This window comes from Gossypium hirsutum, chromosome A05, assembly GCF_007990345.1.
Source record: "Gossypium hirsutum isolate 1008001.06 chromosome A05, Gossypium_hirsutum_v2.1, whole genome shotgun sequence".
Classification (NCBI taxonomy): Eukaryota; Viridiplantae; Streptophyta; class Magnoliopsida; order Malvales; family Malvaceae; genus Gossypium; species Gossypium hirsutum.
The window spans coordinates 101,998,647-102,015,206 of record NC_053428.1 but is presented as its reverse complement, the minus strand read 5'-3'; the positions used below and the strand labels follow the sequence as shown (position 1 = coordinate 102,015,206).

Genomic DNA, 16,560 nt, shown 5'->3' with positions numbered 1-16,560 from the left:
ATAAAGGACAAATAAAAAACTTAAAAAGAAAAGCAAAAAAATGAAAAAGGACAAAGAATAAAAAAAAGTAAGGAATGAAAAAAATAAAAAATTTAGGCTGTTTCAATAGGAAAATAGGCAAAACAGGCTAGTGTCTTGGAATCTGGTGGGGCCAATTTATTTGGCTAAAAAAAGGTAAAATTGCTTAAACCCTCCCTACTTTAAAAAATTATAATATTTTCTTAATATTTATACAAGTAATGCCATTTTACATGGCTCCACCCAAAAAATAAATTTTTAATGTAGATTGCTGACGTGGCATATTGGTGGTGCCAAACACTTTCGCTCCACCAACTTTTATTGTAGATTTTAAGTTATTTTCGTATTTTATCAAAAAATAGTTTATTTAAGTAATTAATTATTTTTTGAGTTATTTTTATAAAAAAATCGGGATTATGATAGTTATATGAACATCTATTTTTTATGAATTTACAAACATTATTTAAAATATTTTAATCCTTTAAATTATAGAATTTTTACTTTTTTAAAATATATAGAAGTTATTCAAAATTTTATTAATTTATTTTTATTAAAATTTTCTAATATTCATTATATTTAATGTTTATGTTGTTGTGTAGATTATTTTAAATATTTAGGGTAAACTATTTAGTTGGTCATTCAATTTTTAAAGCTTTCATTTTGATCACCCAAAATGAAATCTTTACAATTTCATCTCCTAACTTTTAGAGAGTTTTCATTTTTGTCACCCAGGTGTTAAATCTCTAACGACGGTTAACTGTACACGTTACATCATGTTTATACTTTCATTTTAGTCACCATACTTTTAGGCTGCTTTCATTTTTGTCACCTAGAAAGTATCTTTTTTTCTTTCTTAAGAATTGATTGGGATAGAAAAAAAATTAAGGATTGAAGTGAAAAAAGCGGTAGAAACTAAAATAATACACAAAATTTTTCAAATTGCACTTGTTTATCCCATTGCTGAAAATTCTATTTTTTTAAATATTGAAATTTCAAAATATCAAAATAAATTAAATAAATTGTTGAAAGTGTTTTATCCCTTGATAATGCGAACCAATCTGTAACTATAATATTGAAATTAATTTATCTAATCTCCTTCTAAATTTTGAAATTTTATTTTATGTTTCCAAATTATCCTTAACAAAATTAACTCAAATAATTCAAATTTAATAATTGTCTACGAAACATAAATCTTGTGATGATATAATCTCAAATCTTCCAATTTGTAACTATAAGTTTTTATTTGTCATGGAAGATGAAATTAATTAATTAAATTAATTGCAAGGATTTTTCTTTATTTATAGCTTAGCATAGAAGATTCAAGATCATATAATCAAAAGAAATTTGTGTTTCATAGACAATTATAAAAAATAAGTTATTTAGTTATTTTAATTTAGAAACATAAAATAAATTTTAAAATAATATTAAATTAATTAATTTCAATATTATAGTATCAAATCTATAAACGCTATGAAGGGATAAAATTTTTTAATAATTTTTTAATTGATGTTGATGTTTTGAAATTTAGAACTGTCAGTAAGGGGGGTAAAATTTGACAAATTTTGAATGCATTATTTTAGTTGCTACTTCTTCTTTTTTTACTTTAATTCTTAATTTTTTTACCCCTATTAATACTTAAAAAAATATTTTTTTGGGTGAACAAAATGAAAGTGACCTAAAAATTGGGTGACCAAAATAAAAGTGTAAACATAATGTGACGTGTACAAATTAACCGCTGTTAGAGATTTAATGTTTGAGCAACTAAAATGAAAAAGTTTTAAAAGTTGGGTAATAAAATTGTAAAGATTTTATTTTGGACGATCAAAATGAAAGCACCCCACAAATTGGATGACTAACTAGTTAGTTTACCTAAATATTTATATTATTGTTTTGACTTGTATAAAATAATGATTAAAGCTCACACTTATTTAACACGAGTTCAATAATTTAATATTAGGAAATTAAAACAGGACATAAATCAACTTTGATCTCAAAATTAAATTTAATAATAATTATAAAAACTTTTTTTTAATTTAAAAAAGCTTTAAAAAAAATACGCTACACGAAAGCCCTTTTATCAGTGTCATTATTATTTTGGATAAGGAACACCGATCTCGTTTTTAAGTATAAAATATTATAGTAGGAGTAGCAGCTGAGATCTTCCAGCGAACTTCCATAGTCAAAGCTTTTATTGTGTGTGTATTGATGAGTATCTGTGAAGAACAAGATTGGATCAGTGCATTACCAGATGTAATTCTCCATCACATCCTCTCTTTTTTTGCCTACTCATCCTATGGAAGTTCACCCCTGTCATTGACTTTCCAATCACACCTTATCAAGGGATCACTGAATCCCAATCCATTTTCATACACAAACACTTTGACCCAACACCAAGCCTTGAATTCAGCCTTGAGTTCTCCGTTGGAACCTTTTGGGACCATGACCTTGATGTTCAGCACTGCATTGAGTTTGCCATTTCAAAACAGGTTCAGATTCTTTCAGTTATAGCTCATTTACTGCCTGAAGAACATTGCCTTTTGCCTAACATGTTGTATTCCCATGATAATATTCGATGGTTGGAACATGTTTCGTTGAAGGTTTTTTTTTTCTTTTTCAATCCAGATCCACCAAGTGTTCTACCGTTTGCTTCACTGAAAACCCTTTGCTCTTTGATTGTGGGATCGATGATGAAACTCTAAATGGCTTGTTATCTAACTGTCCTCTTCTTGAAAGCTTGACACTTGATTGGTGCCATAGGTTACTTAAGTTTAAGACTTCTTGGTGGCAAAGCATGAGGCTTAAACACTTAGATGGATAGATGAGCTTGCTTTGAATGTAGAAATTGATGTGCCAATTTGTTTACTTTTAAATTCTGTGGAGATTTAATGATGATCTCTCTCAGTTCTTTGCCTTCCATTGTTGAAGCGACAGTTCTTCAATGAAGAAATAGACAATATGAGCAGGACTTTGAGTACATTACAACATGTTTTGGAAATCTTTCCCATGTAAAGAAACTTGGTTAAATTCTTGGTTTTGTCAGGTATAATTACTTCTTAATAAAATATTCATTAATTATCTTTTCATTGTTGAATTTGATTGTTTAATAGAAGTTTTATGCCTTTTCTTGTTCTTGGTATGGAAAGTTTCTTGCTAGAGAACACAAGGTGAACGGTAATGTATGGATCATTTTCGAAAATCTTAAAGGTCTTTTCTTGGTTTGGTCCATTGGCAAAAGATTGTGATCTTGAGTCATGGCCCTTATATGGAGAAGACTGAAATGGATGTAAGTGATTACTCTTTGTTTCCTATCTTTGATTTTTCTGGCTTTTTTACTAAAATAAATTTTTTAAAAAAATTATTTATCAAAATAGGTTGTCAGCCCGATTATATACGAAAATGGGGTATTTTTTATTCGCGCCTATCTAACAGGCGCGAATGATTATTTTATATTAAATTTTTTTTAAATAAAATATTTTTTTTATTTTCGGAACAGTAATCGAGCCTTTCTCTGAGATGTGACTAATCGAGCCTTTCTCTGAGACGCAAATGGTGGGGCCCACATTTTTCATGTGTTATTAAAATACATACTTTATCTAGATGAAGTATGTATTAGCAGATTTACTAATATGATTATATATATATTTACGCATATCACATTACAAAAAAAATTTAAATACTTATACCTAATAAAACATGTATCTCATTACAATAATAGTTATTTTCCAAATAACATATTGTTTTATAATTTTATTTCTTATTTAATATTTTAATTTAATTTTAACAATGCATACTTTACCTGGATGAAGTATATATTAGCAGAGTCACTAATATGATTATATATATATTTACACAAGCATGTATCACATTACAAAAACAAAAATTTAAATACTTATACCTAATAAAACATGTATCTCATTACAATAATAGTTATTTTCCAAATAACATATTGTTTTATAATTTTATTTCCTATTTAATATTTTAATTTAATTTTAATAATGCATACTTTACCTGGATGAAGTATGTATTAGCAAATTCACTAATATAATTATATATATATTTACGCATGTATCACATTACAAAAACAAAATTTTAAATACTTATACCTAATAAAACCAAGTATTAAAAACAACTTTATAATATTACCAACTTTCATCGACTATATAATCCACAAGTTTGCCTTAAATATTAATGTCCACATCTTTCATGTGTTATTAAAATGCATACTTTATCCGGATGAAGCATGTATTAGCAGCTGGTAATATATAAGGCAAACTTGTGGATTATATAGCCGATGAAAGTTGGTAATATTATAAAGTTGTTTTTAATACTCGGTTTTATTAGGTATAAGTATTTAAAATTTTGTTTTTGTAATGTGATACATGTGTAAATATATATATAATTATATTAGTGAATTTGCTAATACATACTTCATCCAGGTAAAGTATGCATTATTAAAATTAAATTAAAATATTAAATAGGAAATAAAATTATAAAACAATATGTTATTTGGAAAATAACTATTATTGTAATGAGATACATGTTTTATTAGGTATAAGTATTTAAATTTTTGTTTTTGTAATGTGATACATGCTTGTGTAAATATATATATATAATCATATTAGTGAATCTGCTAATACATACTTCATCCAGGTAAAGTATGCATTTTAATAACACATGAAAAATGTGGGCCCCACCATTTGCGCCTCAAAGAAAGGCTCGATTAGTCGCGCCTCTCAGGTAGGCGCAATTACTATTCCAAAAATAAAAAAATAATATTTTATTTTAAAAAAATTTAATATAAAATAATCATTCGCATCTGTCAGATAGGCGCGAATGAAAAAAACACCCCATTTTCGTATATAATCGGGCAGGCAACCTATTTTGATAAATAATTTTTTTTAAATTTATTTTAGTAAAAAAGCCGATTTTTCATTTTAATCTTTCATGATAATATTTAGATAGCGGCTCCGGTGTAATGAACAAATTTTGGGGCATCTCACTCGTATCACCATATATTCATATGCTTATATTAAAAGTATTATTCTCTTTGGGCATCCATTGATTAGTATCCAAACCAATAGAGAATGCCCAAACTAATAGAGGTTATGATCTAATCCCGATACATAAGCTGACCCAGGGGAGATGTCTTATAGATAACATGTTAATTTGCATAATATTTTGTGTTTAATTCGGTTTTTTTTGAATTGATTCCTGCTAAATTAGTACTTTTATATTTGAATCTTGTCAGGGATACAATTAAGACGCTAAGAGTAAAAAACGAGCAGAAAAGGACCAAATTGAAACACAATCAATAAAATGAGGCCGAATAAAAAATATAGAAGAAGCCAATGGCTCATCAGATTCTTTTGACTTTGTAAAAGCCAAAAATAGAAAAAAATATTTTTTATTTAATTTTAATTATACGTTGAATGGTTAAAGCCAAAATTAGTAAATTCTATGTATATAAATAGGGCTTTAATGTACTTAGAAAAGACACATTTTAATTTTACATATTTGATTTTCATTTGGAATTTAAGAGAAACTATTCTTTTTCTTCCAATTTGGGCGTGAGCATTACGTTGTTTCCATTTCCATTTCTTTGTTCTTTCAAAATTCGTTTAATTGCCTTTCAAGTCCTTCCTTCTCCCAAAAAGTACACGTTGGGTTAGAGTCGTGTTTGCTGATAGTTGGAGAAACGAGTCGACCGTGCTGTATTCGAATCTCCGAGAACAAATCAAGGAAGAAGTGGCCGGGTTTAAACGACCCAAGCAGTTGAGGCCGTTAATTCAAGTTGGGTTCTTCAGAACGCAAGGCTGCCGGAATCTTGAATTGGGAACACATGTATCTCGGTTAGATAATCGATAAGGGTTAGATTGTAGGTCGTATCGGGACCAACTACGAGAGGAAAAATTGGTGGTTAGGACGTTCTTAACTGTTATAACTAACTTATTGTTTGGAGGAGTAAATTAATTTTTAAGGATCGATTCAAAAATTTAGAATCCATCGAGTCTAGGGCTAAGGCTTATAAATGTTTGATTATAAAATTCAAATTTAATTTTCAATTTAATTTATAATTTATTTAATTATTTATTTATGTTGTTTCAATTATTTAGTTTCTAAACATTTCAAAATTCCCCTGATTTATTTGTTTATTTTTTAGTAGGTCCGTTTAGAGTCGTGGGCACGACTTTTACCACAACTTTTGACACGACAAAAATTTTGATCACAAGTTAAACACGAAAGTTGATTATAACATCCAATCCCTGTGGACTCGACCCTACTACCACTCTTTATTACTATTTAGAGTTATTTTGTAGGAATTAATTTTGGTGATTTCGACGCCCATCACTTATTCAAGGTTTCATCTCTTTCCATCACCGATATTCATTGCAACATTCATACATCATTATTATAATAAATGTCTAGAATCACGATTTAAATCCATGATCTATGTTGATACCATGTTTCAATAGAAGTGGAGAAGGGTTGGGTGAAGAAACAGAGAAGAAGAAGATCCAAAAAATGGAGGTCTCGTCTCCTCCCTCCCAAAGAGGGTATTTAAAATTGTATAAAAGTGGGTTTCCTATTGGGTCAAACTTCAAGTCAGATTATTATATAATATATTTTATTATAGCTGTATAACAATTTGTCCTCCATCTTGTTGAAGATGAATTATAAAGTGACTTCTGAGACAAAGTTACACTTATAATGTTTTTAATTTGAGGCTTACTATATAAGTTTTAACTTGAAATTTTATTGAACAAATTTTGTTGTCCGATAGTGTGGAATAGGAGTCAAGAATTCAAATGCAGAATATTGTGATTGTATTTCACATAAGAACAAATTTTGTAAATCGACGGACTCAAAGGGAATTGTTCAATATCAGCTATAACCTTAAATCAACGAGCTGTGTGGAGTTACAATATTAAATTAGCTAACTCAATAATTGGAGGTTACGAGCTTAACTCAGCTAACCTTTAATCATTAGTTGGGAGCATAGGTCCATGAGCTATTTCGAAGTTGCAAGCTTAACTCAGTTAACTCAAATAACTAGAGGTTCTGAGCTTAACTCAGCTAACCTTTAATTATTAGCTGGGAGCGTAGGTTCACGAGCTATTTCGAAGTTGCGAGCTTAACTCAGGTAACTCAAATAACTGGAGGTTGCGAGCTTAACTCAGCTAACCTTTAATCATCAGCTGGAAGCGTAGGTCCACGAGCTATTTTGGAGTTGCGAGCTTAACTTAGCTAACTCAAATAACTGGAGTTTGCGAGCTTAACTCAGCTAACCTTTAATCATCAGCTAGGAGCGTAAGTCCACGAGCTATTTTGGAGTTGCGAGCTTAACTCAGTTAACTCAAATAACTGAAGGTTGTGAGCTTTACTCAGATAGCCTTTAATCATCAGTTGGGAGCGTAGGTCTGTGAGCTGTTGTGAGCTTAACTCATCTAACCTTTAATCATCAGCTGGGAGCATAAGTCCGCGAGCTGTTTCGGAGTTGCAAGCTTAACTCAGCTAACTCAAATAACTGGAAGTTGTGAGCTTAACTTAGCTAACCTTCAATCATCAACTGCAACCTCAAATTGACGAGCTGTTGACTAAAAGTGTCTATACATGAAACCATAAGTGCCTTTTTGTTCTCTCACAAAGTTGTCTTCCAATAATCCAAACAAGAAGAAGGAAGATGTATCTAAACAATATATTGTTGGGTGTCACCATGAAAACTGTAAGAAGAATAATCAGCAAAGCGATGTAGGTTCCACATGATCAATATGTTGATAAAAATTTCTACCTAATTCCGCTAAAGAATGATGCTATCAATCTCTGATTATCATAGCAGAAGGATGTGTTTGGGGATACATATACTGACAAGAGGACAGATTTGTTTAGACCATCTCTCAAGATGCTGAACCCAAAAGGAGGACAAGGGGTGTGTTGCACAATTGCTAAGAATGAAAAAAGCAACTCAAACCCATGGTTATGTATTGCACAGAAGCAACCGAGCAAAGCTATCTCCAGAAAGTTCCATGAGTTGTGATGTTCAAGGACACCTAACTACAACATGATTTCAAAATTTGAGGAAGCAAACATTAGAGATCAAATCGATCTGAAAAAGGTATAATAATGCGAAGTGAGCTTCAAAAAGAAAAATCAGAGACCGACGTATTTTTCTACTCATGTTGTGGCTCAAAAGATAGATAGAAAAGAAATAAATATTTTGCAACTAGAAACAGTCCAGAACATGGTATCATTTATTTGCTTCAGCTATACAAAGCAGGGTCAGCAACTACGTTTATTCAACACTTCATATGCTGCAAGAAATAAACCAAATATAAACACAAATTATAATACCCTAAGATAATACTAGCAGAGCCTATATCATTCGATGAAATTCACTGCAATTCCACAAGCAACTCAAAGTCCAATTATTTTACCGCTTCTGGAAAAAGGATTAAGGACAAAATAAACAAGGTATATATTATAATAATCATTTGTCAATTTTATATAACTTTTATAAAAGAAAGCAACGAACCCAATTTAATAAATTGTTTATTTTCAAAATTTCTAAATGAAAAAGAGCTTGAAATCCAAACTTTTTAAAATAAATTTCAGATCTAAACTGCAGAGAACACTAAAATTTCAACCTTAAAACAACTAAAAGAAATTAACTTTGCTGAAATCTTTAAAGAAATCAACAAGATTATATCCCCTTATAATAAAGTCAAAGAATAGTGTGCTAGAATATATATATACATGAAAGGTTTACCCAAACACCAAAGCTGAGCAAATTCTTTCCTAATATAAGTTGAGCTGACCGATGCTCATGACTGCAAACAAAGTTCTAGAAAAGCATGACTGTGGGACGAACAATGGTGAACCACATATTTATTCACTTGCACTACATGTCCTTCAATGCTATATCGACACCATTATTCCTCAAATTCAACAATCTAAAGGTTTCCTCTACTATTCTTAAAACACCTAAAGCAGAAACCAAACCTGAGAACACAATGAATACCTTGGTCTCTCCATCCACAGAGTAGTAGACATAATTAAATAAAATCTGAGAACATGAGTTTTATCCGTTTTTAGGAAGCGAGGAAATGAAAACAAAATTTTCGAATAATATCTTAACAGAAAAATTAACAACTCTTCAAGCTCAATGTTGTAAAATAGAAATAATCTGTAAATGCACAACTTCAAAATTACGTCACTGTTGAGAAATTCTAAAGATATATTCAGATTTCTAGAGCCAACCTAATAATGATCCTTTCATGCTGTCAAAAGAGAATTCAATAGCACTCAAATGATAGATTTTCATACCTTACCCAGGAGAGTTGTTTGATGATAATGCATCCTTATCAGATAAGTCGACAAAAATAGAGTTATTTACAAGATTACCTAAAGCAAACAAAATTGTGCAAGCCAGAAAAACTCTGGTATGGGATAATGCCAAAACCCAACCATATCCCAAATTCATACATCATGCATGTGTCCGTACATTGATAAAATTCTACAAACAAAAACCAAAAACCCATCAATTCCTTTAAAAAATCATTTATCAACATGCATAATTTCTATGCAATTCTACATTGAAAACTAGATGGGCAAAAAAAGGAAAATAAAGAGGTTCGGGATGTGGGAGCTTAAAAGGGATTAGAAATGGAAACCATAAAATCGTGAAACTGCAATCAGTGCATGTCTCTTCTGCCGATGTTAGTCGCTTCCTCTCGACATCCCTCATTGCCATTGAGTACTGTTGCTTCTCATCTACTGCTTCTAAACTAGAACTGTAGTACCCAAAGAGTTTGCTAGGAGAAGATAATGATAGGAACCTTAGCATCATAAAGAACGACGAACTTTCTATCGGGTTCGATCCACACTCACCGCACCAATTTCTGATACCGTGTTTCAACAAAAGTGGAGAAGGAAGGTCTAGGTGAAGAAGTAGAGAAGAAGTAGAGAAGACGATAAAAAAATGGAGGTATGACCTCCTTCCTTCCAAAGAGGGTCTTTGAAATCGTATAAAAGTGGGTTTTCCCAGGTCAGATACCGAATCAGATTATTGTATAATATATTTTATTATAACTGTATAACAATCTACAAGACTAATAATAATCAATTTTGTTGACTAATCACCCCATATAGGCGTACCCTTCCCTCAAGAACATTATGTTTTGCCTAACATGTATTCCCATTGTCATATTCAATCATTGCAACATGTTTCCTTAAATTTTCTTTTCAATCCAAATTCACCCAGTGTCCGACCTTTTGCTTCACTCACCGTGTGTCATTATAAATATTGATATTTGGTCGTTATCGCTACGCTAAAGAAATAACTTAAAGCAGAGATCTTTTGTTCGATTCAGTGGAGGTGCATCATTGGGTGATAAAGTCTTGAAGGGTTGTCGAATGTTCAATGAGTACAATACCTTTGATGTAAGAAAGTGTACGAGAGGTGAAGATCAAAATCCGACCCTGGAAAGATGTCTTGAAACTTGGTCATTACAATGTTTATATGGTTGTTATTTAAAGTTTCACCCTTCTTCGTCAACAAGATTCACTATAATAACTTTCATACATTCGAACTTGATGTAATTCAAGCATATGAATTTTATAATAACATCATAATCACTTTGAATTCAAATCATTTCAGGTTAGGTTTGAATTGTTGATTTTTATGATCAAATTGAATTGTAATGAGTTTAGATTCAAATTGCTCAAACAAAATTTTCTTAGCTAGAGCAGTGAGTGCTGTTGCAAAACTGATTGCAAAGAGGGGAAATTGGTCACATTAAAATTACCTTCTAGGGAGGTCCGTTTGATATTCAAAAACTGCGCAGCAACAGTTGAACAAATGGGGAATGTTGGGGTGAACCAAAAAAGTTTGGGTAGAGTTAGATCTAAATGTTGGCTAGGTAAGCATCCCGTAGTAAGAGTAGTAGCTAGATCTAAATGTTGGCTAGGTAAGCATCCCGTAGTAAGAGTAGTAGTAATGAACCCTGTAGACTATCCCTATGGGGGTGGTGAAGGGAGGGCTCCAATTGGTAGGAAAAAACCTGCAACCCCTTGGGGTTATCGAGTTTTAATTAGAATTAAAATATTAAATAAACCATGTTTTTAAATTTTTTAATATTTTAAAATAGTAAAAGGTCAATTTTTTTAACTTGGACTTTAAGTGAACTGAATGAGCTTGAACAAATAAAAATGTTTTTCAATATTGGTCTAGCCATGTGTAGATCAGCCTAACCTATTATCTATTATATATATAGTTGGTACTTATTTTTAAGAATTATTTCAACTCAACAATTTAAGTGTTAAATTTGATTGATTCAAAGTTAAATTAAAAAAATTAATTTTATTAAAAAATGTTGTTCCATAATTAGTTTCACTTTAACAATCAATTATTTTAAAAAAATTAAAAACTTATTATAAAATTGCCAACACCAATCGCTTTTGTATGTATACCAAATGATATCAATTAGCAATACAAGCTGACATCTTACATCCCAACAAACTTTTAAAGTCAAACTTTATTTCGTTCTTTCTTTCGTGGGTAAATCAACATGTCTGAAGGACAAGATTGGATCAGCGTATTACCAGATGAAATTCTCCATCACATTCTGTCTTTCTTGACAACCAAACAATCGATTCAAACCTGCATCTTGTCCAAAAGATGGATCAACCTCTGGAAATTCACCCCTGTCATCGACATTCAAATGGCAACTTCTACCATGAGACCACTCCATCTGAACGTACCTTCATACACAACACTTTGACCCAACACCAAGCCTTCAAACTCCATAAGTTCAGCCTTGACTTCTCCTACGGAGCCTTACAGTACCTTGTCGCTAATGTTCAACTTCAACACGACATTGAGTTTGCCATTTCAAGACAGGTTCAGATTCTCTCAGTTTCAACTGAGTTACTCTTTGAAGACTTTGAAGATTATTATGTTTTGCCTAACGTGTTTTATTCCCATGATAATGTCCCATCATTAGAACAAGTTTCTTTAAAGGGTTTTCTTTTCAATCCTAATCCACCATGTGATCTACCCTTTGCTTCTCTGAAAGCCCTTTGCCTCTTTGATTGTGTGATTGACGATGGAACTCTAAAGGGCTTGTTATCTAACTCTCCTGTTCTTGAAAGCTTGACAATCGATTTGTGCCATAGATTACTCAACTTCAAAGCTTCTTGGTGTCAAAGTATGAGGCTTAAACACCTTGTAGTTAGATGCATGCATAACCCTGGTTTCAATCTAGAAATTGATTCGTCAAGTTTGTCAAGTTTTAAAGTCTATGGAAATTCAGTGAAGATCTCAGTCAGTTTATTGTCTTCCATTGCTGAAGCCACAGTTTTTCGATCCAGATATTATCCGTATGTGCAAAACTTTGACACTAGCACATGGTTAAGAAATCTTGCCCATGTAAAGAAATTTGGTGTGAATTCTTGGTTTTCTCAGGTAGATTTATTTCTTAGTATTCCTTCATTATTGTTCTGTTTTTTTATTGAAATATTGATTGTTTAACGAAATTCTCATGCCCTTCTTTTGTTCTTGGTATGTGAAAGTTTCTTGCTAGAGAATATGAGGTGAACAACAATGGATGGAAAATATTCGAAAATCTAAAGGTATTTGCTTGGTTTGGTCCATTGGAAAAAGAGTGTGATCTCATTGCACTAATTGACTTCTTGGTTCATTGCCCTTCCCTAGAGAAGATTGAAATAGATGTGAGTTCTGTGTTTCCTAAATTTAAACGGTATTAAAAGAGAATACTGTTGATGTATGTGTAGGATGACATGGGGGAGATGTCCTAAAACCCAGTCATTACAATGTTATTTTACAGTTTCACCTGTCTCCCACCATCACCTCAATAACATTCTTACATCACAATTGAAATCCTTGATCTACAACACTAATTCTCATACATGTTGATGGATTTGCAGTTCAGATTTTCCTTTTGGGAAGAGGCTGGTGAGCATAGACCACCTTTTGCTTTGGAGCGTCCGTTTGTTGAGAACAGGGGAGATGGGCAACCAACAGTTGGATTTCTGGATAATGTGAAGAAAATTATCATACATCACTTCTTTGGCTATAAAAGTGAGATTGAATTTATCAAGCATCTAATGCAGAAGGCAGTTGTTCTTGAGACTTTATCATTAACTTACCGTAGGCTTGAATTCAACCCTGAATCCTTTAGTCGTGGATATACTAGTTGCCCTCCTAAAGAGTTGGTTCAAGAAGAGATTTTTAGCTTGTCTACAGCTTCCTCTAATGTTCATATATCATTTCATCATACCTACCACAAGTTAGGATTCTAGAAGCATCCATTGAATAAATAATTTTCATTGATTTGATTGTAAATTGTTGATGTCTGCAATTGCAAGCTATTTTTTTTTTATTAGAAAGTATCAACTACTTCTTCCCAGTTTTCAGGTTTATTAGTTTCTCGGTTTCTAATCACATTTACCCCCAAAAAAAGAAAGCAAAATCAACTATATATAAAACAATATATAATATTTAATGATTAAAAAAAAAAGAACAAAGAAACTGATTCAGCAAAAACTGTTCTCCATGAATTTTACAAATTCCTGAAAATCTATTCTGCCATCACCATCTTCATCAAAGTTATTGATCATGTTGTTGCAGTTTTCCAGCTTTAAACCTTGTTTCAACCCCAAAACACACAGAACTCTCTGCAATTCCTCTGCATCAATAAACCCATCTTTATTTACATCAAAAACATTAAAAGCTTACTTCACTTCTTCCAAGCTTGGCTCTTTTTCAAACAATCTTGAAATCTCCTCACAACCGTATGATTCATTCAACTGTTCTTCACTTTCTTGGCTGCAAAAAATCCCCAGGTTCCCCATCAAAATCTCCACTTCTTTTCTGCATAATCTCTCACCACCAGATAAAACTTCCTTGCTTGAAAACCCAGATTTCTGGTTCTTCAGGTCCCAACCTGAAGTCTGGGATTGTGGAGAAAATGACCAATATCTTGAGACATAGCTTTTAACGGTGTAATAGCACGAAAAACCATGGAACAATAGTAACATATTGTAGTTTGAGTTTGCAGATGATGTTTCCATTGAAGCAAGTAGATTGGCTATGTAATTGGCTAAAGAATATGGGTTTATTTTTCTATGTTGAAAGAATGATATTGAAGAGAAAAGAAAAGAAAAGAAATTGATTGAATTGTGAGGTCTTGGGCGGGGTATTTAAAAGGCATGGAAAACCCTGCTAAGTTTTCAGAGGCGGTTTGATTTGAAAAGGGAAATTGCCTGTATGGTTCAACCCATGACGATTGACCGCCACCACGAAATAAAATAAGAAAAGAATGGGTCTTTTTCTTTTCAGATACATTAAAGCCTGTATAATATAATTACAAGCATGAAAGTGTAAATCAATAGAGGTGGTAAAAGAGAGGAAATTTCGAATATCCTGCATTATGGGAGTAGCTAGAAATGTTTGGTCAACTTGTACCTTGTCTTGGTTCGCTTAGGCTTTTCTATTCCTAATTCATCCAAATAAATTGATTATTTATAAAAATATTCAAATGTAAAATTTCGTATGAAAATGATTTATTTTTTGCAATACATGCTGGTGTTGACCATCTTACCATCTGCACCATCCTTCTTCATCCCGTAATCATTGCCCCATGATTGTCTGGTAGATAAAAATTGTTTTTTTAATGTCTATATTAATATGTATTTTTTTTTCAAATACATTTAAAAGAAATGTGTATTTTTAGATTAAAAAAATATATATATTTTAATAAGTGTCGGCGTTTAAGTTGTCGGCATCAATTTAAATTTTAAAAAAATATATTATTTTTCTTTTTTTATTGTCGGCATTCTCTTTACCAAGATCGATGTGGTTTTTGAAAAAAAATTCGAAGTAATCTAGTTATCGATACCGATGAAAAGAAGAGAAGAAACTAAGGAAAAATAAAAAGAAAGGAAGACGAGAAAAAACAAGATAAATGCATGAAATTAAATTGCGTGAAAGCCATTAATTCCATTAATTAAGCCGTTGAAAAGGCAATTGAAACGTTTAAAAAGTTTGCATTAATTACATTCCATGGAAACTATTATTAGACTAATTGTTTTTTTGGCTCTGTAGGAAATTTTAAAACTTTTAAATTTTTTAAAAAATAATTAAGTTTTTCACTTACTTATATACTTAAACTTTTAAAATGTATAAAAAATACTTTCAAATTTTTTTTGAAAAAAAGTAAGTCCTGCTTTTTTTATTTGCACTGAGTACTTGAACTTTTAAAATGTATAAAAAAACCCTTAAACTTTTTCAAAAAAAACAATTAAGCCCAAGATAAATTCGTATTTTTAATATATTTATTTTTAGCTAATTATCAGATAAAATACTATAAATTTGAGATTTTCTTATCAAGAATGAAGTTAGTGTGCTGAATTCAAACTCTTACAAAAAAGGGCTGTAGGACCAAATTTATGCCTGGGCCCAAAGCTCCCAAACCCAAGACCCATTTACATCTAAAACACAGGCCCAAAAATAAACCCAAACAAGGCCCAAACAAACAGAAACCTAATGCTGTTGCTTTAGCCCTCGCGTCGCACGCCTCTCACCAGCGTCCCACTCCACCATCCACCGCACCTCCGAGACGTGCGCTACCAGCAGTCCCTCTTTGTCACGCCTCGTGCCTCCGAGATATCCGCAACAACACCTGTAACAGGAACCAAACAGATAGCAACCAATAGAAGATTTTATTTGCTTTTCTATGCTATAAAAGCCATTCTAAACAATGTAAAGCGATCGGTTTTTTTTTACTACAAAAATCAGAGAGAAATATACGAAAACAGCAAGTTTTGAGTAAAAGCTTTCATACATTCGAATAGAATAAGGTGGTTACAATCTTTTCTTTTAGTTTTTTAATCTTTAGAGCTTTTTGTGGATCTATCTTGTATTTTTGAAAAACAGAGTTTAAAAAATAAAAAGATTTTAGGAAGGCCTTACCTGGTTTCCGACGGTCGCCGATGAGCGCGCAGGGGAGGAGAAGCGCTGCGACGATGGGCGCTGCGCCCTAGCAGAAGGAGAAAGGGGGCCGAACCCCTTGGTTTTCTTTTTTGAATTCGGCAGAATAGGATTAAAGAAATGGGGGGTTTCTTTAATTTTAGTGTTAGTGGCAGACAGCCAACTTTTTTTGTTTTAATTACAAAGAGAGTGGACCATTTAATTTTTTTTGGGCTTATGGCGCACCTAGTCCCTCGTTTGCGTGTGGCCACTAGATTGGGTCCTTTTATGCTACTTTTTTTTAAAAAAAAATTGGCCCCAAATATTTGCGCGCCTCTTCATTTTAGTCCTGTATTAAATGCTGTACATTGGGCAAAAGAAAATTTTCCATTTTTGGTCCCCCTAGTTCACATGCGCGTCCAACGTGGTCCCCCTAACCTTTTTTAATTCCGATTTTGGCTAAAAACTCCCATTTTAATTTCAATTAAGCCCCATTTTGATTATTTAAATACTTTTAACATAAAATTAATTGTTTTTTGTTTGTAATATTTATTATT

General features: G+C 31.9%; 2 protein-coding genes and 3 long non-coding RNA genes across 7 annotated transcripts; 2 read left to right on the top strand and 3 right to left on the bottom strand.

Annotated features, from left to right (window-relative positions):
- The first annotated feature begins 2,094 nt into the window (after nucleotides 1-2,094).
- LOC107961548 (uncharacterized) lies at nucleotides 2,095-3,093 on the top strand. The gene is made up of 2 exons (XM_016897655.2): nucleotides 2,095-2,504; nucleotides 2,641-3,093. The coding sequence occupies exons 1-2, from the start codon at nucleotides 2,224-2,226 to the stop codon at nucleotides 2,834-2,836; spliced, it is 477 nt and encodes a 158-aa protein (XP_016753144.1). The 5' UTR covers nucleotides 2,095-2,223; the 3' UTR covers nucleotides 2,837-3,093.
- A 3,732-nt stretch (nucleotides 3,094-6,825) lies between these two features.
- On the bottom strand, nucleotides 6,826-10,688 carry LOC107960364 (uncharacterized). 3 transcript variants are annotated; one of them, XR_005927390.1, is made up of 2 exons: nucleotides 9,035-10,688; nucleotides 6,826-8,070 (listed from the first exon to the last, which is right to left on the bottom strand). It is a non-coding gene; the product is annotated as an uncharacterized lncRNA (long non-coding RNA). The 3 variants fall into 3 exon arrangements; XR_001701150.2 differs by having other exon boundaries at nucleotides 9,274-10,688; XR_001701151.2 differs by having other exon boundaries at nucleotides 9,340-10,688.
- An 828-nt stretch (nucleotides 10,689-11,516) lies between these two features.
- Nucleotides 11,517-13,757, top strand: LOC107960363 (putative F-box/LRR-repeat protein At5g02930). Its single transcript, XM_041114301.1, has 2 exons — nucleotides 11,517-12,478; nucleotides 12,586-13,757. The coding sequence occupies exons 1-2, from the start codon at nucleotides 11,693-11,695 to the stop codon at nucleotides 12,778-12,780; spliced, it is 981 nt and encodes a 326-aa protein (XP_040970235.1). The 5' UTR covers nucleotides 11,517-11,692; the 3' UTR covers nucleotides 12,781-13,757.
- Nucleotides 12,766-14,445, bottom strand: LOC121229604 (uncharacterized). Its single transcript, XR_005927389.1, has 2 exons — nucleotides 13,183-14,445; nucleotides 12,766-13,065 (listed from the first exon to the last, which is right to left on the bottom strand). It is a non-coding gene; the product is annotated as an uncharacterized lncRNA (long non-coding RNA).
- A 951-nt stretch (nucleotides 14,446-15,396) lies between these two features.
- Nucleotides 15,397-16,560, bottom strand: LOC107960362 (uncharacterized). The gene is made up of 2 exons (XR_001701149.2): nucleotides 16,007-16,560; nucleotides 15,397-15,716 (listed from the first exon to the last, which is right to left on the bottom strand). It is a non-coding gene; the product is annotated as an uncharacterized lncRNA (long non-coding RNA).

Excerpts from the sequence above, each read along its gene's own strand:
- LOC107960363 (XM_041114301.1), top strand. The coding sequence starts at position 11,693 with ATGGATCAACCTCTGGAAATTCACCCCTGTCATCGACATTCAAATGGC. Across the intron at positions 12,479-12,585 it reads TGAATTCTTGGTTTTCTCAG|TTTCTTGCTAGAGAATATGA; the intron begins GTAGATTTATTT and ends GGTATGTGAAAG.
- LOC107961548 (XM_016897655.2), top strand. The coding sequence starts at position 2,224 with ATGAGTATCTGTGAAGAACAAGATTGGATCAGTGCATTACCAGATGTA. Across the intron at positions 2,505-2,640 it reads AGTTTGCCATTTCAAAACAG|ATCCACCAAGTGTTCTACCG; the intron begins GTTCAGATTCTT and ends TTTTCAATCCAG.